This window comes from Lepus europaeus, chromosome 12 (assembly GCF_033115175.1).
Source record: "Lepus europaeus isolate LE1 chromosome 12, mLepTim1.pri, whole genome shotgun sequence".
Classification (NCBI taxonomy): domain Eukaryota; kingdom Metazoa; phylum Chordata; class Mammalia; order Lagomorpha; family Leporidae; genus Lepus; species Lepus europaeus.
In genome coordinates, this window is record NC_084838.1 from 70268797 (window position 1) to 70286758 (window position 17962).

Sequence of the window (17962 nt, forward strand, 5' to 3'; positions counted from 1 at the left end):
AAACTAGAAAACAGATCACTACCAATACCTTAGAAACCAGGTCCCAAGAGCATTCCCTCTCCCCTTTGAGGTTACCATCAGACTTTTGTCTTAATTATTCTTTTGCCTCTAAGGCTTGCATATGTATCCCTCAACAATATACTGTTAAGTTCTGCCTGTTATAAAAAAATAAAAAATATTTTAAAATATGAACCTTATAAAATAGATCCAAAATTTTTTAAATGATACTAGATGTATCACTCAGTGGATTGTTTTATACACTCTTTATCCATGCTGATGCTGGTTAACATTTTACCAAGTGAATATACCTCAATTATTCACTTTACTGTTGATGGACATGTGAATTGTTCTCAGGCTTTTTCCTATAAACATTACGGCACCTATAAACATTTTTTACTATAAACATTATGGCACCTAGTGCACATGTGTAATAACTGCTCTAGGGTAGCAGTTACCTCAGACTTTATGGTTTCTTACATGCCATCATTAATATATTGTTTAAGGGGCTGGTATGATGCAGTGGTAAGCTGCCACTCACGATGTGGATATCCCATACTGAAACACCAGTTTAAGTCCCAGGTGCTTTGCTTCTGATCCAGCTCCCTGCCAATGTGCAATGGAAAGCAGTGGAAGACAGGCAAATTGCCTGGGCCCCTGCTGCCCACACAGGAGACTTGGATGAAGTTCTGGGCTCCTAGCTTCATCCTGGCAAAGACCTGGCTATTGCAGACATTTGGGGAGTGAACTACCAAATATAAGATATCACATGCAGGGGCTCGCTCTGTATAGCTCTGTTTTTCAAAATAAATAAATACATCTTTTTAAAATAGGGGCCAGCATTATTGTGTAGTAGGTAAGGCCACCACCTGTGAAGCTGGCATCCCTTATGGGCACCAGTTGGTGTCCTGGCTGTTCCACTTCTGATCTAGCTCCCTGCTAAAGACCTGGAAAAAGCAGCAGAAGATGGCCCAAGTGTTTGGGCCCCTGCCACCCATGTGGGAGATCTAGATGAAGCTTCTGGCTTCAGTCTGCCCAGACCTGGCTGCTATGGCCATCTGAGGAGTGAACCAGCCTATGGATGACCTCTCTCTCTCCTCTCACTGTTTAACTCTTTCAAATAAATAAAAAGACTTAAAAATAAATAATACATTTTATAGGTTTATATTTTACCTGCTATACCACAATGCTAGCCCCTGATTTCTCATTAAACTGTGAATTCTATTCATCAAACATTCTGTTATCTTTTTTGCTCAATACCATATCCTCAGTATCTGAGCTGTGCTTTGCATTTGTAGGCACTCAATACTAACTGAAGAAAAGATGGAAACATTCCAAGTTTCCTGAACATATACATTCATTTGAAGTTTTCAATGTTGCAAACATGCTCCAGCACAACCTCTTATAATGCTCCCTAAAGTCTCAATTAAATTAGCAATAGTACAAATGGTCTTTTCAACAGAAAATCTACAAAATTTAACCTGTGGCATCCTGGTAGATAGCTTTTTAGGATATGTATTACAAAAGAGGTCTCAGTTTAAGAGCTAACCTTCCCATCTAGTAACACTAAATAACTACTTACTTTGGCTTTCTGGAAAAATAAACGAAAACACCCTCTTGGATCCACATTACAGTTTTTGGCCATTTCCATAATAAACTGCATTACAACAGCTTGATGTGCTATTTGTTCCATTAGAGCCCCTTTCTGAAAATAAATAGATGAAAGTTATAAGAAATACCTCCAGAGATATATTTAATTGGTAAACTGATTCAAACTTCAAATTTTTAGAGTGAGTTTGACTTACTATCTTTAGTTCTAAATCAAATCCTATATAGACACATAAAGAGTATTTCTTAGAAGTTTTTGTTTTGATTATTTATCTGTGAATGAGAGTAATTAAAGGAGAACCATACTATTAGCTTGATTTAACACTGTTGTTACTGTTGGATTTGTAAAACAAACTTTCTAATTAGTTAAAAACGGAAAAGGATTACAAGATATGGGAATAAGGGAGATTGAGAAATGGCAGAGAAAGTACATTGGAAGAGTTTCCATATGCTAACTGAAAAACTAGAAATTTCCACACTGAACTCAATAATAAAACCAAAAATTATAATTCCACTGTAAATCCATTCCATGATCTTCCTACTCTCACTTAAAGTAAATAATATATATTTAAAAAAATAAAGTTAAAAAATCAGAATTCCACTAAAGTTTCCAGAAACTCAAGGTTCATACAATACCTGCTCAGCTTCTAGATGAAAACACCATAAAATAAGATACTTAGCAGTTTCTTCACATACAAGGTATGGGTGGTCAGACAAAAATCTCTGACTATCATCCCAACGACTCAACATACCTGTAAAAAAAGAATTATACCATGGCTATAAAATATTGTCTTTCTTCCTATAAGGGAAGCACTGTTACTTTAAAATGATTTTCTTTAAAAATAATTCATATTTCCAGAGCAGTACAATATAGTAAAAAGAGCAAATGACGAGGGATAATACTCTTTAAAGGAATGTCCTGTAAATTGGAAAAAGCTTTCAAAATTCACAAAAAATTTTATTTCAGACAGTCAGGCTAAAGAAAAGTGATGAATTTAAAGTAAAAAACCTTGCATATGGTGAACGTCTGCAGTTCCAAGCAAACTGAGATAGCTGGTCATCCTGGTTATTTTAAGTGAGCACAGCTGATTTTAAGAGACTCAATATTATTTACTCAGACAGTACTTTTTTTTCTATTAGAACAATGGCAAAGAGTGCAACTTCTCAATAAACTACACCAAGCAAATTTAAAAACTTAATAAGACTTCAGGAAAAATCCATTACCTCTAATTTATTAAAAAAAATGTCTAAGATAATATGGTAAAATGCTGACAATGTGGAAAATCAATTCGATATTGGTTTTCCAAGTTAGTATAACATTAAATATACTTTATTTTAATCATGTTTTCCATTTACTCAAGTTGTCTGTTCAGATATACAAGCTCTTTTAAAAATTAGCTAATCAGGGGCTGGGCATTTTGTACAGTGCTTAAAACATCATACAGGGTTGCCCACATGCCATATAGGAGTGCCTGGGCTCAAGTCCCAGCTCTACTCTCCATTTCAGCTTCCTATTAATGTACAAACTGGGAGGCAGCAGGTGATGGCTCAAATACAGAGTCTATGCCACCCACGTGGATGACCTGGATTGAGTTCCTGACCCTGGTTTTGGTCTGTTCCAGCTCTAACTGTTGTGGGCACTGGGAGATAGGGAGTTGTTGAACCAGCAGATGGGAGATCTTTCTCTGTTCCTCTGTGTACCTTTCAAATAAATGAATATATAAACAAATAAGTTAAGCATATATGAAAATGGCTGCCACCTTGTTTTAAGAAGTTAAATAAATCCAAATATTACTTAAGGTGTATCTGCATCTTTATCTAAATTATCAAGAAATTTGAACAAATACAAGCAAATTATCATGGAACCAGCAAAGTGCTGAAATTTTAACTTTGTCCAGTCAGTTTTATAGTTGGGTAAATTCAACATAACACTGTTAGCAGCTTTAATAGTTTCTTTAGATTAATCCAAAGAAGTCTGAATGTGACTAAATCATCACAGTACTTTCACAGGGTTGTCTCATTAGCTCACTAGTAAACCTCTGCTCTAGATCCAAAATGAACTCCTGTAATATTAAATTTCAGATAGAATACAAGAACAAAACCAAGACAAATGTCTTACCAAGGACATACAGTTAGCAACACATAGGAGTCTGTTGAAACTAAATAGATTAACATTTCCTCACTTTAAAAAAAAAAAAAAGGAAGATTTAGCCTTTTCTCAAATAAAGATTTTTATGAGAGATTTATAGTTATTTCCCTAATACTTTGGAGATAAGGATTAGGTCATTTAAGAATCTGAGAATAGAATGATTATAGAATCTACTTAAAATGACTTCACAAAGTACAAAGAGTCTAATGACTCTTAGGGGTCAGATCTAAAGCATAATCCTTATTTTTTTAATACCTGAAACTACAGAGTAAATCCTATAAAGCAGTTTTGCCTTAGATTTCTTACATTTCTGAAAAGGTGATATTTTCAGCTCTATACCATCCATAGAGCATTGCTTCTGCTGTTTTTCCATGGCAGCATCGTGACTCACTGAATTACCCAAGTCCTATTCATTTTGGCTTCTTTTGCAGAAAGGATAACATGAAAGAGTTAGTGACACTTGTATGGGCCACAAGTAAGGGTGTCATTATGTGTTACAGTATTGTTAAGTACATATTTTTAATAGCTGAGACAAATTAACACATTATTCATGTTATTTTGGAATTTATAAACAAAATTATAAATTGAAGAGTAATAACAATCTAGCATGATGCTAAGAAAACAAACTCTAGAGCTAAACTACCTGAGTTTGAATACTGGTGCCACCATTCACCACCCTGGAAAAATTCCTTTATATGCTTCCATTTCTTCAACTATAAATAGTAAGTAACTACAGGGTTTTCATGATAATTAAAGTGATAGTAATTAATATAAGGCACTTAGAACAGTGCCCGATAGTAAATACCTGATAAATGGAAGACATGAACACAATAGTGAACTCATTCAGTGCACAAATATTTACTAAGCTAACCCTTCAGTTAAGGATAATTCAATCATTTAAATTAACCATCCAATCCGACAACATTAAAATATTAATTAAATTAAAATATTTTAATTATGTGCTTTGACATATGCATTTCTCTGGTAAACATGTAAATAATCTATTCACCAACTCTCAGTACTTCACCTGATTCCTAAAATGGTTCCCTACATGTCCTTATGCATTTCACTTTTCTCTATGCATTACACTTATAGAATGATACACTTAACACTTCAAATTATACTATTTTGATTTTCTATGTGTTAACAATCTCCAAATTAGGATTTGAATTCCTTGAGGAAAGACTTATGACCATCTTTCTTATATTTCCTGAGCCCTAGATCTCTTGTATTTTCAATCTACCACCACACAACTATTTCTACTTACATGCCTAAACATCCACTCATTTTATCTAAACAAAATCCATCCTTCTCTTTCTACCTTCCTGTAATGAATCCAAGACTTTTGTTACTCTACCAAGCATTGCAGAAATTCCTCTGACATTTCCTTTTCTCTTGCATCAAACTGGTCACAAAGTCCTTTAGTTACACTACTACACTTTGTTACTGTAGTGAGTCAGAATAATAAATTTTCTAAGTCATCCTTGAATTCTTGGTAAATCCTTTAAATTTTTTTTCATATTGTAAGCTATATTCATGGTAAAGAATATTAAAAGTTCAGAAAATAAAAATAATTTGTAATTCTATCATAAGAAGCAATTATTAATATATCAATGTATTTCCTTCCAGGCTTATTTTTTAATGACTTTTAAAGAAGTAAAATTAAAAATTGTACTATACATACAATTTTCTCTTCATTTCACTTCATATTCTAGTCAAGAGTACTTTATATTAAATGTTTTCCAAAGTCAGATATAGCTATGTTTTTAAAAGCAATATACGTGATTACAATGAAGAGGTTTGAAATAGTCATCTTCAATACAAATGCAGAAAATTTCATCACAGTCTTTGTGCAAATGTTTACAACTTTTGGTAAAATTTCCAATGACAACATCCTGCACAAATTAAAAAAATACTGAATCACAGCTAAATTTGGCTGGAAGTGAAGATGATGTGCTCTTTAAAGTAACAGCTCTGATGACCAAAGACAGTGATATGAAAAATGCATATAACTGGGGCTGGCACTGTGGTGTAGCAGGTAAAGCTGCTGCCTACAGCGCCAGCATCCCATATGGGCACCGGTTTGAGACCCGGCTGCTCCAGCTTTCTGCTAAGGCATGGGAAAGCAACAGAAGATGGCCTAAGTTCTTGGGCCCCTGGACCACATGGGAGACTGGGAAGAAACTCCTAGTGCCTGGCTTTGGATTGGCCCAGTTCCGGCTGTTGTGGCCATTTGGGGAGTGAACCAGCAGATGGAAGATCTCTCTCTCCCTCTGCCTCTGCCATTGCCTCTCTGTAACTCTGCCTTTCAAATAAATAAATAAATCTTTTTTTAAAAAAGAGATGCATGTAATTTTAAATAAAACTGGTTTGTGAAATGTAAAACAGCCCCTATGTCTGAATTAAAATTTTGTATTTATGAAATGTGAATCAACTAAAATATCAAATACCAATGTGGGAGGGGGGATCAGATTTCAATTCTTCAAAATATTCCATGATATAGTTGTATGATTTACCATTAAATGATAAATTCTAATTATAAGGGTAAAAATAACATAAGACAGATAGTCAACAATAACCTAAGGGAAAGTTCAGAACTCTGAAGATTATAGGTACATATAAGACCACAGAAAAGTTCCAGTGTGATGTCCCTACAGCCCTTCACAGGTCCCATGCACCAGACTCATGTCCTTCAAGAATCTGGAATGCAATCCAAGTTTGGAAAACCTCCATTTGGAAACTTTAATTATAGCTGTTACTCCAGATGTGTTTAAAGGACTATTTCAAAGCAGTCATCATTCTGGCAATTTTTTTTCCTTTACTACAATACACACATAACATCAGAAACATTTTCTTCCACTAAAGACAACAGCAAGCTTTCACTATTTTGCCGTGGGGCTCTCATCAAGTCTGTATCATAATTCAGTCCAGGGGAATTATAATGATCTCATCATTCCACATGACAGCAAGTTGGTCCACTCTGATGGAACTTGGTGGTCAGGAAGCACCAAGTACCCCAGATACCTTGGTAAGACACATAAATGCCAGAGAGTGGGAAATAAAATATATGAACATTTTGGGGGCCTAGTACCTTAGTAACCTTTCTGTGGATCCAATGTGCCGTGGCAAGTAGGATACTTCTTCCAAAGTGAAAAGTCAATGTGCACTTCCACTAAGAAACAGGCATATTGTGAGTCTGGGAGTGGCTACCAGGTCTGGTTGGGTTTGAAGACACCAAGAATCAGGTTAGTATTACAAGATGAGGTGCTGGAGTGTCACAACATGCAAGGGCAAAATGACTTAATAACCACCTGTGGATGTCAAATCAGCCTTTTCCCTCAGTGATTGCAATACCTCCAAGTTTCATAAACTATAAGGACGTGGTGATACAGACTTGAGATTATGCACATTTTAACAGCATGGGTTTCCTCATCAAGGACTTTCCAGTATATCAATCCTGTATAACCAATGAATACCTAATCTGCCAGTAGCAGAAATCAATGCCAGAACCTCCGTACTACATTACACAATGGAGAGACCATCCAGCTAAGTAGTGGGTTGATTACCTCTGTCCTGCTTCATCTTGGAAGGATCAGTAATTCCTTACTTGAACAAGCTCATGTTAGATTTGGAAGTGCACTCTCCTTGCCATGCATCTGCAAGTACTATATGTATAGTCTTACCAACTGAATTATTCATTATACTGTTATTCACCCCTACTTATCCCCAGAAACTTAATTTACAACAAATAAAATGAAGACCATGAGCTCATGAAATTCGCTGGTCTTATCATAGGCATTACTAGTCAGAAACAGGAGGTTTTATACAACAGTAAAATGGTTTCAAAATGGTTTATTAGAGCCTCAGTTACAGTGTCAGGTGGGTTACAACACCTTGTAAGGTTCAGATGTTTTCCCAAAGAAAATCACTTTTGACCTTGCGTTTAGTACTCAGTTTACAGCAGAAGTGAGAAAACTGTTTCTCACCTACTAGGTTTCCCATAGCTCCAAAGCAACCAGCCTACTGAAAGATGCTGTTTTACCAGATGCAATGTGTCATGAAAGAGCAATCCAATGCAGTACTTTCTTTGCTACCACAGAACACATGGGCCTAGGAAACAAGTACAGTAACTGCAAATGGCAACTTACAAATAAGGCTCATTTGCAAAATTGTTGCCTTTTATCCTTAAGATTCAATGCTCTGTTCATTTAAAGATTTTAGTATCTGTCCAAAGGAAGACTATTTATTTTACTTCTATTATAAAGAACAGCACAATGATAATATGTAGAAAAGGAAATGTCTGTTTATTTCTTCAGGTACTATCATTACTGAATTCAATAATCTATTTTTTTAAAAAAGATGTAGTTATTTGAAAGGCAGAGTGACAGAGAGGGGGTTAGAGAGCTATCTTCCATCTCCTTGTTGTCTCCCTAAATGACTGCAATGGCTGAGGCTGGTCCAGGCAGTAGCCAAAAGCCTGGAGCTCTATCTGGGTCTCCCACATGGGTGGCAGGGACCCAAGTATTTGAGCCATCCTCCGTTGCCTTCCCAGTCACATCAGCAGCAGGATGGATTGGAAATGCAGCAGCCAGGTCTCAAACCAGTGCTCTGATATGGAATGCCACTGCAGGCAGCTGCTTGGCTCATTTCGCTACAATGTTGGTCCTTGTTTTCTTTTTAAAGGTTTATTTATTTGAAAGGTAGAGTTACACCGAGAGAAAGGGAGAGTTGGAGAGAGAGAGAGAGAGAGAGAGAGAGAGAGAGATCCATCCATCCTTTGGTTCACTTGCCAAATGGCTGCAATGGCCAGTGCTGGGCCAGGCTGAAGCCAGGATCCAGGAGCTTCTTCTGGGTCTCCCAAGTGAGTGCAGTGGCCCAAGTACTTGAGCCATCTTCCCCTGCTTTCCTATGCATGTTAGCAAGGAGCTGGATTGGAAGTGGAACAGCCGAGGCTCAAACCAGCACCCATACAGGATGTGGGTGCTGCAAGTAGTGGCTTAACCTGCTATGCCACAGCACTGACCCTATTTTCTTTTTTAAAATAAAAATAAAAACTGTTTTTACTAAGTTAACATACTACTTAGATCTAAAAATTATGCTTTGAACCTCAATTCCTAATATTTCTCAGTAGTATTTTCACTTTAGCAGCATCACACTACTTATAGTCCTGAGAACACACTGTGCTGCTTCTTGACTCTGCTTTTTTTTTTTTTTTTTTACAGATTTGTTTATTTGAAAGGACAAATGTCAGTGAGAAAGGGAGAGACAAATCTTTCATCCACCGGTTCACTTCCCAAATGTCTGTAACAGACCGAAGCCAGGAGCCAGGAACTCCACTCTGATTTCCTAGGAGGGTGGTGAAAACCCAACTACATAATTTGCTGCCTTCTCAGTGTCATTAGCCGGGTACTGGATTGGAAGTGGGGCAGCTAGGACTTGAACTGGCATTCCAATACGGATGCTGGTGACTACAAGTGGCAGGTTAACCGGCTATGTAACAATCCCAATTCTGCCTTTCTAAGATGCCATTCTGTTGTCTCTGTATCTACATAGAAAACTACTGTTTCTTATAACCAAGCTCAAATGATACCTTCTCTGCAAAGCCTTAACTTGTATCAATCTCCATCTCACTTTTGTCCAAAATAAAAAAAAAAAACAAAACACTTTTCAGTTCTTTGCAAATACACTATTACTATACTAACAGTTAAAGGATTTGCCTGCATTCTACAAGGGTAATTCAAAAAGTTCATGGTAAATAGAATTAAAAGTTTATTTTGGTACAAAAACATGTTTTATTAAAAAAAAATTCTGGAGTGTTTTTTTTTGACAGGTAGAGTGGACAGTGAGAGAGAGAGAGAGAGAGAGAGAGAGAGAGAGAGAAAGGTCTTCCTTTGCCGTTGGTTCACTCTCCAATGGCCGCTGCGGCTGGCGCACTGCACTGATCCGAAGCCAGGAGCCAGGTGCTTCTCCTGGCCTCCCATGCGGGTGCAGGGCCAAAGGACTTGGGCCATCCTCCACTGCACTCCTGGGCCACAGCAGAGAGCTGGCCTGGAAGAGGGGCAACCGGGACAGAACCAGCGCCCCGACCGGGACTAGAACCCTGTGTACCAGCGCCACAGGTGGAGGATTAGCCTATTGAGCCACAGCGCCGGCCCTGGAGTTCGTTTTTTAAAGTTTTTAATTATTTACTTTCATTTGAAATCTGAGAGAGAGAGAGAGCGAGCGAGAGAGCGCGAGAGTGAGTGTTATATCTTCCATCCACTGGTTCAGTCTCCAAACGTCTAGAACATCTGGGACTGGGTCATGCTGAAGCCAGGAGCTGGTATCTCAATCCAGGTCTCCCATAAGGGTGGCACAGATCTAGCTACTTGAGTCACTACTTGCTGCCTCCCAGGGTGTACATCAGAAAGCTGGAATCAGAAGTGGAGCTGGGACTTGGACCAGCTTGGTACCATGATATGGAATATGGTCACCTCAAGTGATGTCTTGACAGATGGACCAAATGACTGCTCCACAAAAAAATTTTAAATCCATGTATATGCAGGGTCTTCAAAAAGCTCACAAAAATGTTATGAAAAAGTTATAGGGCCAGTGTTGTGGCACAGTGGGTAAAGCTGCCACCTGCGATGCCAGCGTATCATATGGGCGCCACTTTGAGACTTGGCTGCTACTTCCAATCCAGCTCCCTGCTAATGTGCCTGGGAAAGCACACTGGAACCTTGGAAGATGGTGCAAGTATTATGAGAGACACAGAAGCTCCTGACTCCTGGCTTTGGCCTGGCCAATCCCTGGTAGTTGTAGCCATTTGGGGAGTGAACCAGTGGACCTCTCTCTCTCTTTCTCTCTCTCTGTTTCTCTCTGTGTAACTCTCAAAAAAAAAAAAAATATATATATATATATATATATATGTATTTTAGATTTTTGCACCAAAATAAACTTATCTTTTGAGTTTACTTTTTGAAGTATCCTTATATAGCAATATATGCAAAAACCTGAAAAAATGCTAATATTTTAACCATAAGATAATCACATATCAAGGAAATGACAAATAAAAAGGCAAATACTATTTGAGAAATGTCAAGAGACTAGGGAATAAAGACTATCTTAGAGGACAGTATTATACAATAGAAGTTTGCTCCTCTTCACAATCTGGGTTGCTCTGTCAATCTATTTTATGTATGACTCAAAAAAAAAGTCTAAAACAAGATCTGTATAACTCTACCAGATGCAGCTACCTCAGTGGAGTTTACCATCTATCTTCTTTTTGGCTCTCATCTTATAATTCATTTCTTGTGCACATCCACATGATATCAAGCATTACAAAGAAGGAAATTCAAGTAGTCAACTTACCAAAATGTCTGATTTTTTGCTCATACTTCTGCATAAATGATTCTGATTTATCTTCATCTTCTGTTTCTTTTCTTTTATCTTGATTAATAAAACTCTATGAAAAAATTTTAGAAATTAAAATCAGGTTTTATACTCTAATTGAATCTCTTTCTCAGATACTGAATGCCCAAGAATACTTCATATAGACAACATAAAAATCTGGTGTAGTATTATTCTGATACTGTATCATTAAATCTGTTCATTTAAAAAATTAACATTTTCTTGTTTGGGTGTTCCATTAGTTTTGCTTAAAATGATAGATGAGTATCTGTGGACCATTTTAAATTTATCTTGGGAATTATATAGAAAAACAACTGAATCTTTTTGTTAAACTGAATTTTCCTATTAAAGACAAAGATTCTTTTGCTTTTAACCTTTTTATTAATATACAGAACAGATTTATAAATATGAATCTAAGAATATAACAATACTTTCCTCTCTCCAATCCTTCTTCCTTTCTTTTTTTAAAAAATATTTTGCAATAACATACTTCCAATTTAGTTTATCATCATAGGCTTAATAATATTCCTCTAAATAAAGAGTTCCAAAATTAAAAATAAAAGAAGCCACTGTTCTACAGGAATATACAGAGGGTTATACACAATAATTACACAAGCGATCAAAGCCGAAATTGACAAATGGGAATTATATCAAATTGAGAAGCTTTTCCACTGCAAAAGAAACACTCAGCAAAGTGAAGAGGAAATCAACAGAATGGGAGAAATTATTTGCAAACTATTCAACTGATAAAGAATTAATATCCACAATCTATAAACAGCTCAAGAAACTCAACAATAACAAAACAAACAACTCAGTTAAGAAATGGGCAAAGGACTTAAACAGACATTTTTCAAAAGAGGAAATCCAAATGGCCAACAGACACATGGAAAAATGCTCAGGATCACTAGCTGTCAGGAAAATTCAAATCAAAACCACAATGAAGATTCACTTCACCCCAGTTGGAATGGTTTACATACAGAAATCAAAAAACAACAAATGCTGGTGAGGATGTGGGGAAAAGGTACCCTAATCCACTGTTGGTGGGAATGTAAACTGGCATAGCTACTATGGAAGACAGTATGGTGATATCTCAGAAATCTGAATAGACCTATCGTATGACCCAGCCATCCCACTCCTGGGAATATACCCAAAGGAAATGAAATCAGCATATGAAAGAGTTATCTGAACCCCCATGTTTACTGCCACTCAATTCACAATAATAAGATATGGAATCAACCCAGATGCCCATCAAACAAAGATTGGAAAAAGAAATTATGGGATATGTACACCATGGAATACTACACAGTGGTTAAAAAAAAATGAAATCCTGTCATTTGCAAAAAATGGATGCAACTGGAAAACATACTTAGTGAAATAAGCCAGTCCCAAAAAGACGGATACCATATGTCTTCCCTTTTCTGCGGTAACTAATAAGAGTACCTAAAAGGTAATCTATAGAAGTGAAGTTGATATTTTGAGATGCAATGACTTTGAACAGCCCTTGTCTCAACTTTGGAGGAACAGTTTTTTTCCTACTATTTGTTGAACTCTGTACTTAGTGTAGGGTTAATCTTATGTGTATAAAGTTAACTGAATATAGATAGTAGTAAAAAGAAAGAATGGGAATAGGAGAGGGAGGAAGAAGAAAGGTGGGAGTGTGGATGGGAAGTAAAGCAGGGTGGGAAGAATCACTGTGTTCCTAAATTTGTATTTATGAAATGCTATCTCAAATGAAAGGTTTCTGAGAAAAAAATAAATAATGAAATCACAAGATGTCAATTTCGTTCATAAACATTAAGATCCTTTTTGTACTCTGTATATTCGCTACCACAAATCATAGAAAACATGATATTTGGGTCTACCTTATTTCACTAAGCAAGAAAGATTCTTTGCATGCATAATTTATGGTTGTATTACTCATTTTCTATGAATATTTACAACTCTGGCTTAATCACTGGAGTTCTAAAGTATATTTACTAGAAAATTATTTGATAACACATAAACCAAAGATAGATTTTTATTCCATTTCTAATAAATTTTTCTTGGGAGAGATCAGTTTGATTCCCAAAATGAAGTACAAATTTCTATTAAGGAAGTGCTTATTTTCAACTAAATAAATCATAAAACAGACCAAAACTGAAGTTTTTATATAGCCAGCAAAATTAGCAGAATAGTCTCTCAGAACATTCTGTGATTATACTCATACTCTAAAGCCATCACTGCCAAACAATGAAAATCACAGACTAGTTCTCTGTTGGTTCACAATCAGGAAGCACACAAAAGTTTACATGTTCCAAAATAAAAAGCATTTTTCTCCTTCATACATATATTTAAAGATTTATATATATATAAACATATATATTTAAAGGTTTATTTATTTGGTTGAAAGGAAGAGTTACAGAATGGCAGAGGCAGACACAGAGAGAGAGAGAACAGTGGTGTCTTAACCAATTATGCCACAGTGTCGGTCCGTCTTACATATTCTGCCATCTAGACCAGCACTGTCTGACAGAAATATAATCCATTAAATTTTTTTTTATTAGCCACATTAAAAAACACAAATCGGGGACGGCACTGTGGTGTCTTCCACGTGGGTGCAGGAGCCCAAGCACTTGGGCCATCCTCCACTGCTCTCCCAGGGCCACAAGAGAGCTGGATTACAACTGGAACAGCCAGGACCCGAATTAGTGCCCATATGGGATGCCAGCACTGCAGGTGGCAGCTTTACCTGCTACGCCACAGTGCTGGCCCCATAATTTTCATTCTTAAAACCATCTTATTAATTAACTAATTTGTGAAAGAGACAGAAACCTCATCCACTGGTTCAATCCCCAAAATGCCTGCAACAGTTGAAGCTGGATTAAGAAGTCAGGAGCTAGGAATTCAAACCAGATCTCCCATGTAGGTAGCAGGGAACCAATCACTTGAGCTGTTTTGGAGGGTCTGCCTTTGGCAGGAAGCTGGAATCAGGAGCACAGCCAGGATTTGAACCTACACACTCTGAAATGGAATGCAAGTGGGCGTCCCAAAGATCTTAATTGCTAGGCCAAATGTCCATCCCAATTCCTAATAACAGGCATCTCAATAAAATAATGCAATACTTTTTTTTAATTCTCTAGTCTCCCAATCCCAGTCATGAATTTCTTCCTCTCATGTAATCTACTACTATGTTATGTCATTCTACTTACTTTTCAGTTTCTTCATTTTAAAATAAGGTGGTTGAATGAAAGGAACTCTAAAGCAGTAGCCACCAAAGTAAGGGGAACAAAATATGAGATGTGAGGGAAAAATTTTTATAACTTCAATTTAGATATATATCTCATGCTTGTAAATGTTAAATTTTTGACTGTTTTTTATCTTTTTAAAGATTTAATTGAAAGTCAGAGTTAGAGTTATATATATATATATATAGAGAGAGAGAGAGAGAGAAAGAGAGAGAGAGAGAATCTTCCAACCACTGGTTCACTCCAGTGGCCAAAGCCGAGAGCCAGGAGCTACACCTGGGTCTCCCAGGTTGGTGGCAGGGGCCCAAGATCTTGGGCTTATGCTGCTTTTCCAGGCCATTAGCAGGGAGCTGGATCAAAGCGGAGCAGCTGGGACAAGAATCAGCGCCCATATGGGATGCTGGCATTGCAGATGGTGGCTTTATCAGCCATGCCAAACCGGTCTTTGTTCTTTAATATATTTATTTATTCTTCAGAAAAATGTATAAACAAATATTTGAGACTTGTCCATTAAAACTGCCTGTAGCCTGTATCTCTACAGCAAGAGCTTTCAAATTTTCTATAATTTAGGTTAAGAAAGACTTCACACTGTGTCATAACATGTGCATGTAGACTGAAAACACAGCTTTTATAACAATATTGACGGTTTCTAAGAGGGCTACATTCTGATCTTTTCTATTCTACACATTGTTAATTTTTACTTATTTGAGTGAGAGAGAAAAGTTGATTCCATCTGAGAGAGACTAATTGCATCTGCTGGTTCACTCCCCAAATGTTTGCAATAGCTCCAAGCAGGGGCCAAAGTTGGAGACAGAACTCCATCCAGGTCTGCAACTACATGGGTGGCAGGAGCCCATTTACGTGAACCAGCAGCACTGCCTCCCAGGTCTGCATTAGCAGGAAGCTGGAATCAGGAGCCAAAGTCAGACAGTGAACCTGGGTATAATGATGTGGGACATGCAAATATTAACCTGCATCTTGACTGTTAGGCTAAAAATCCACACCTATATTATCTCTCTCTCTTTTTAAGACTTAGTTTGTGTATTTGAAAGGCAGAATGATAGAGAGAGGGAGAGACAGAGAAAGAAGAGATTGACCTTCCATCTGCTGTTTCACTCCCGCAAATGGCCACAATGGTTGGGCCAGGTGGAAGCCAAGAGCCTGGAATCTGGTCTCCCACGTGGCTGCAGGGGCCCCAGGGACTTGAGCCATCTTCCACAGCTTTCCCAGGTGCATCAGCAGGGAACTGGATCAGAAGTAGAGCAGCCAGAACTTCAATCAGCACTTTCAGTATGGGATGACGGTGCTACAGGAGGAAGCCTAACCCACTGTGCCACATTGCTGCTCCCCCTCCCTCCCCCACTGCCCTTTCTGCAATGCTCTTTGGAATAAGAATTTTTTCACAACCTACTTAGAAAAGCCTTAACCTCACAGTCTGAAAAATAGTGCTCTTCTGTACTCTTCCAGCAATAAAAACTCTATGAGTTTACTACAATTTAAATCCATTTTGGGGTGACACTGTGGCATAATGGCTAAAGCTGCCCCATGCAGTGCTGACATCCCATATGGGTGCCAGTTCAAGTCCCAGCTGCTCCACTTCCAATCCAGCTCCTTGCTAATGTGCCTGGGAAAGCAGCAAATGTTCCAAGTGCTTAGGCCCCTGCACCCATGTGAGAGACCTGGACGAAGCTCCTGTCTTTGGCCTGGCCCAGCCCTGGCCATTGCAGCAATTTGTGGAGCAAACCAGCAGATGAAGATTCCCTCCTTACACACACTGCCTCTCCTTCTCTGTAACTCTGACTTTCAAATAAATAACTCTTTAAAAAGAAAAATCCGGCCGGCGCCGCGGCTCACTAGGCTAATCCTCCGCCTTGTGGTGCCGGCACACCGGGTTCTAGTCCCGGTCGGGGCACCGATCCTGTCCCGGTTGCCCCTCTTCCAGGCCAGCTCTCTGCTGTGGCCAGGGAGTGCAGTGGAGGATGGCCCAAGTCCTTGGACCCTGCACCCCATGGGAGACCAGGAGAAGCACCTGGCTCCTGCCATCGGATCGGCGCGGTGCGCCGGCTGCAGCGCGCCAGCCGCGGCGGCCACTGGAGGGTGAACCAACGGCAAAAGGAAGACCTTTCTCTCTGTCTCTCTCTCACTGTCCACTCTGCCCGTCAAAAATTTAAAAAAAAAAAAAAATTAATTAATTAATTAAAAAAAAATAAAGTGGTATTCCTGTTAAAAAAAAAAAAAAAGAAAAATCCATTTCTTTTTCAGATACAGGAGTCAAAGAATAAACCTAATGAGAAACTGAATACTTCAGTTGGTAAATGCCTTACTTGTGTACAGTACTGTACTATTTAAGTGGCAGACAGGGAATGGTGTTGTGGCACACAGGATAAAGCCACTGCCTTTTTTTTTTTTTTTTTTTAAAGATTTATTTAAAGGCAGAGTTACAGAGGCAGAGAGAGAGAGAGAGAGAGAGAGAGAGAGAGAGAGGTGTTCCATCCACTGGTTCACTCCCTAAATGACCGACCACAATGGCTGGAGCTGAGCCGATCCAAAGCCAGGAGCCTGGAGCTTCTTTCAGGTCTCCCACATGGGTGCAGGAACCTAAGGACTTGGGCCATCTTCTGCTGCTTTCCCAGGCCATAGCAGAGAGCCAGACTGGAAGTGGAGCAGCTGGGACTCAAACCGGCAACCATATGGGATGCCGGTATCACAGGCAGAGGCTTTACTAGCTACACCACAATGTTGGCCCCCAAAGCTGCTGCCTTTACTGCCAGCATCCCATATGGGCACTGATTGAAGTCCCGGCTGCTCCACTTCTGATCCAGCTCCCAGCAAATGGCCTGGGAAAACAGCAGAGGATGGCCCAAGCCCTTGGGCCCCTGCACACCCACGTGGGCGATCTGGAAGAAACTCCTGGTTTCTGGCTTCAGCCTGGTCCAGATCTGGCAGTTATGCCCATTTGGGGAGTGAACTAGCAAATGGAAGATCTATCTTTATAACTCTGCCTTGCAAATAAATAAATTTTAAAAAGTAATAGACAAGTCTGAATTGTTTCTAAAGGGTCCTTTCAGTACTAACATTTATAGTATTAAGTCCATATTACCACCTGAGTTTACTACATACACACTGGTAAATAAACAGTAAAAAATTTTTATTCGAAAAAAACACTAATTACACATTTGTATTAAAAAACTAAGAGAAGCTGATAGCACAGCATGGTAACAAAAGGGCCATCACATCTGCTTTGCCACACACCAGGCTCCAAGCTGTCACAATTTTAAGACAATACCTTTACTTAATCTTCACATCTACCCTACATAGTTGAAGAAACAAATGCTTAGAGACATTAAATGACTTGCCCAAGGTCACAAAGCCAGCATGTAACAAAGCTGATATTTGAGACAGTCCAATTCCAAAGCCCACACTTCAGCCAGGGTGCTATGCTATGGTCATATGAGTGAATTAAAGACTACCCAAAGCAGACACTATTGGAGATACAGATTTTTTAAACAGCCACTTTTCATAAACTGCCAAAACTGAACACTTTTAATGTTGCTGCCTTGTGGCCAAATAAGCACAATCGGTTTGTACAAATACT

The 17962-nt window shown here is 38.4% G+C and overlaps 1 protein-coding gene across 1 annotated transcript in view; it reads right to left on the reverse strand.

Annotated features, from left to right (window-relative positions):
• CDC37L1 (cell division cycle 37 like 1, HSP90 cochaperone) overlaps positions 1–17962 on the reverse strand; it is a 31440-nt gene that overhangs the window by 9077 nt on the left and 4401 nt on the right. Inside the window, exons 3-5 of the mRNA XM_062208312.1 lie at positions 11105–11198; positions 2242–2357; positions 1580–1702 (exon numbers count right to left, since the gene is read on the reverse strand). Of these exons, the coding sequence (XP_062064296.1) occupies positions 1580–1702; positions 2242–2357; positions 11105–11198 (333 nt within the window). The remainder of the gene's footprint in view (positions 1–1579; positions 1703–2241; positions 2358–11104; positions 11199–17962) is intronic.